The 4,571-nt window shown below is 33.6% G+C and overlaps 1 protein-coding gene across 1 annotated transcript; it reads left to right on the top strand.

Annotated features, from left to right (window-relative positions):
• The first annotated feature begins 3,351 nt into the window (after nucleotides 1-3,351).
• On the top strand, nucleotides 3,352-3,934 carry LOC145050433 (uncharacterized). The gene is made up of 2 exons (XM_078998684.1): nucleotides 3,352-3,469; nucleotides 3,594-3,934. Exons 1-2 carry the CDS (start codon nucleotides 3,352-3,354, stop codon nucleotides 3,932-3,934), a joined length of 459 nt encoding a protein of 152 aa, XP_078854810.1.
• The last annotated feature ends 637 nt before the right edge of the window (nucleotides 3,935-4,571 follow it).

Consider the following 4,571-nt stretch of genomic DNA (forward strand, 5'->3'; position numbering starts at 1 on the left):
TACACGTGTATTTTCTTGCCACGTGACTTTATAAATGCAGAACTAAAACGACTCAAAATAATCAAACGGGCTTATGTCTCGATAAAATAAAATGTTAAAATGTATTTGATAAATTTGTTTAACAATCTCCGGTCGTATCCAAATTTGTAAAGACCTAGTTTGAAAAATTACATACTACAAAAATGAGGTTTTTAACCAAACTAACTAAGTTAAACCTATTTTTTTTACTCGTTTTCCACGACAAAAATAGAATCAAAAAAGTATTTTTATCGAGTCAAAAGTTCATCTCGAATGAGTATCCAGTACATAGGGAAAATAAATTAATCTACTTCTTCTAAGTCATTCACAAATCATAGTACCACCACTAATTATTATAGTGATCGATGTCACCTCATCACCACATTCAACCATTAAACATATAGGATATCCACCAGTATATTCTTCTTATTATTTTATTTTTAAATAAAAAACAAATATATTATTGTAGAGATAGGCAGAAAGAGTTAGAAAGAGATAAAGAAAAAAAAAATTGCATTCGATATATACAACAATCCACCACGACCACTACCAACTAGCCCTGTCGAAAATACCCGATACCCGAATTACCCGCCCGATTTTTTCGGGTATCGGGTAAATCAGGTCGGGTAAATCAGGTATTGGGTAAATTTTTCCGGGTAATCGGGTCACCCGATTTTTTTTCAGGTCAGGTAAAGGGTACATTTTTTGGGTTTCGGGTATACCCGAATTACCCAAATTATTTAAAAAATTCATTTTTTTTGTAGAGCTTGTACTATATAGCAGATATTTGATCACGCTTCAACTAACTATCATTATTGTAAAACATAAATATATTTATTATGACAATACGACACTAACAATATTAAAAGTAATTTTATATATCATCACGTTCTTTAAAACTTAACTGTTTTCTAGATTATAGTTTTTATTGCAACTAACAAACTCATTATCTTGACGAAACTTCAGAACATGACAAAACTTATGGCTACATTTAGCTTAAACATTTTAAACTTTTAAATTAAGATCTTTAGGTATTTGTTTTTTTTTAACATCTTATTAGATTAGATTAAGTTGTTAAAAAATTACTTGATATCTCATGTATTATTGACTAAAAAATCTCAATGTTCAAAGCTTGAGTAACTTCGTTTATGTCTCGTTTGTTTATATAAACAAGACTAATAAAGCACGACGTATTTATTTTATTAAATTTATTTTCAGGTGAAATTCAAAAAAAATATTATATATTTCGAGTAATACCCGAATTACCCACACCTGACCCGATACCCGAATTACCCAAACCCGAATTACCCGAAATTAGTTTGGGTAGGGTAACGGGTAATTTTTCTAACATGAAAAACCCGAATTACCCGAAACCCGAAAAAATTACCCGTTCAACACCCCTACTACCAACCACTATGCACCGGGATGGTGTTTGTGGTTAGTGGTTGCTGTCATATCAACCACGAAACCCTTTGTGAAGGGTGTAACATAAGGTCTACTAAGAGAGTAGTATTTGTTACGCATGTTATTTTTTTATACTATGTTTTGACACGTGGCAACCTTATAACCCTTCTTTTTTTTCCCGGCCAAGTTAAATGCAATCGTATAAATTTACTTCTAGATTTTAAATCAGATTCAAATTCTAAACAAAATCTTATCCTAATTTGTTGATCGATCATGTATCTCTCTCCCCTAGTTTCGCTTTTTTTTTAAATAGAATCACGAATAATCCGCCATTTTAAAATCCCAAAGATGAATACTCTTATGTCGTTTTTGTTGCTCTCAGCTACCAATAAAGTCGTCGTCTGATCCAAATTCTAAATAAAATCCTATCCTAATTTGTTGTGGTTGTCTTATTTATAGGTTTTAAGCCATGAATTTGTTGGTACATCAAATGTTGTAGATTACATAGGTAATTTTTTAACAAAATTTTTAGTTTCGGATTTTGCATATGAACTGCTTGATGAAATACTTATTCGTTTATACTGAACTTTTTCAACATCGGTTGCTTCTTTTTGTGTTTTTTGATTTCCTATGACAATCAAATGTTTTTGTTGTTTGGAATCAGGTATTTGTTGGTTGTTTGTTTGTTTTGGCTCCTAGTTCTTGGTTCTTCAGCATTGCATAAGCCATTTGATCCATTTTCTTACTGAGTTTTTGTTTGTTATTGTTGTTTGTAACATGGGTTCAATAGAAAATAAGACAATTTTGAGATCTATAAGGGAGCTGATACATACGGATTAACACTCTTACCAAACTTAACACTCAATAGTTGAACCGCATAATTCATAAAATCTCTCTAAGTAAGCATTAACCAATAGCATAAACGTATAAAATATTCCTCAATCTTTTCCCTAATGTCTTTTACAAACAACATAATGAAATCAATAACATTCAAATTGTCTCTCATATTGTCAAATGATTTAGTACTGATGTTGCAGTGTTGATGTTGCAAGTATGTTGCGGTGAATCAACCATGATTGAAGTCGTGATATTGCTTCTTCAATAAGTTATTGAGAATCCAACAAACCGAAGATTTGTTCTTCTATTAGACAGGTAGGTATATTATTAAAATACAATTATTATTGAAAATTAAAATAGTTGACCATTTTACCCTTTCTTGCAATTTTGTCTCATGTATAATTTTATCTATATTGGCAACTATCTTATGAGCTCTTATAAACGTCTAGTGAACAGTTAACCCTCTTTTGGAATAATCACTTATTAAAAACAAACCTCTCTTTATTATCTACATTAAGAGTATATAAGTATATAAAGAAATTGGTTATCCTTATCTTGCTAGCCAAGTCTTCTTGCCCATCAAGTTATCTACTTTCCTAGTTTATCTTGTTTATTTTTTTCTAGTTTATCTTTTCAAATCGTTTCCTTCTTTTCTATTTTTATTATGTATTTAAACCTTGGGGCATGAATGAAATCAATAAGCTTTTGGCAATACTAAAATATTTCTGGTATCAGAGCAGATCTTATAGATTCGTCTCCTAAGAAGCCTCTGATGACTTCATCATGGTCGGAGGAGAAGAATCATCAAAAAAAACAAAAACAATACCATCGACGCCAATTCCACATACTACATCCATGCCTTCGATTATCCAAGACAAATCCAAGTAAACGATCCCCTCACAGACAATAACTACAACGATTGGTCACAAGAGATGTTGAATTTCATGTTCGCCAAAAATAAAGTTGGCTTTGTCGATGGGACGATTCAGATGCTAGAAAGACAAATCACCAAACTACATGTCATGGATGAGATGTGATGCGATGGTGAAGAGATAGCTGACCACGACTATAGAGAAAAACATCAGGGGCAGCATGAAATATGCAAACACTCCGTTAGAAATATGGGTTGATCTGCGAGAAAGATTTGGAAAAGAGAGTGCACCAAAAGCTTATGAATTAAAGCAATCTCTCACTAACACCCATCAAGAAGGTATGTTCGTTTCCGCTTATTACACCAAGTTTCAGGTGTTTGGGATGAGATTCAATCAGCTCCCCCGCCCCACGGTGCACTTGCAATAAATGTGATTGTGATATTGGAAAAAGATTGAATGAAGCTAAAGAGAATGAGAGATTGTATGAATTTTTGATGGGTTTAAATGGTGAATTTAGCACTATCAGGACCCAAATATTATCCATGAGTCCCATTCCTACCCTCCGAACCGCCTACCATATTATCGCCAAAGACGAACAACAGAGGGCAATTTTCGCCAACAAAAGAACAGCCATCGATTCTGCTGCTTTCCAAGCTTTTACACCAAGTCGCCCAGAGGATTTTTCAACCCAAAAATGGAACAAATCAACGCAAAAAGATGTAAAAAATCCCAACAACGGTGAGTTAGAACATTGTGAATTTTGTGGAAGAGATGGGCACAATCGTAAAGTTTGTTTTAAGTGAATAGGGTATCCAGAATGGTGGACAAACAAAGGAAAACGAGAAAAGACAAGCCCAAGGCTGCTTGCATAGATGCAGAACAAAGCCTCATTGCAGGATTGATGGTTGTACAATATCAGAAGTTTGTAAAACACTTTGCTAAAGAAGAAGGAAACGTAAGGAACAACACAACACCAACAATAAACATGGCTGGTAAGCTTGATCAAAAAAATGTTTGGGTTATTGATTCTGGTGCAACTGAACACATAACCTGCAAGACATATTAGCTTAAAAATAAGATGAAAACCCCTTTTAAAAATCCCATCATTATTCCTGATGGAGACAAAATACCAGTACAGGGAAAAGGTGATTGTACATTAATTGGTGGTGCAAAAATAAAAGGAGTCATACATATTGTTGAGTTCAATTGCAACTTACTTTCAGTCAGTCTACTTACTAACGACCTCCAATGTGATATAACCTTCTTTCCTGATTTTTGTGTAATGCAGGGCTTGCAGTCGAAGGACTTGATTAGTGCGGTTAAGTGCAAAGGTGGTCTATACTAAATGGGAATTGTGGCGAACGAGAAGAAAGCTATGATGACCACATCAGACATCGATATCTGGCACAAAAGGTTAGGACACACTTCAGATTCAAAGCT

Source organism: Lactuca serriola, chromosome 5 (genome assembly GCF_051521515.1).
Source record: "Lactuca serriola cultivar US96UC23 chromosome 5, Lser_US96UC23_V15, whole genome shotgun sequence".
In the NCBI taxonomy this organism is placed as follows: domain Eukaryota; kingdom Viridiplantae; phylum Streptophyta; class Magnoliopsida; order Asterales; family Asteraceae; genus Lactuca; species Lactuca serriola.

Bases quoted from the DNA above. Each gene is read 5' to 3' on its own strand.
- LOC145050433 (XM_078998684.1), top strand. From the start codon at position 3,352: ATGAAATATGCAAACACTCCGTTAGAAATATGGGTTGATCTGCGAGAA. The intron at 3,470-3,593 runs GTATGTTCGTTT...GATTGAATGAAG, and splicing joins CACTAACACCCATCAAGAAG to CTAAAGAGAATGAGAGATTG.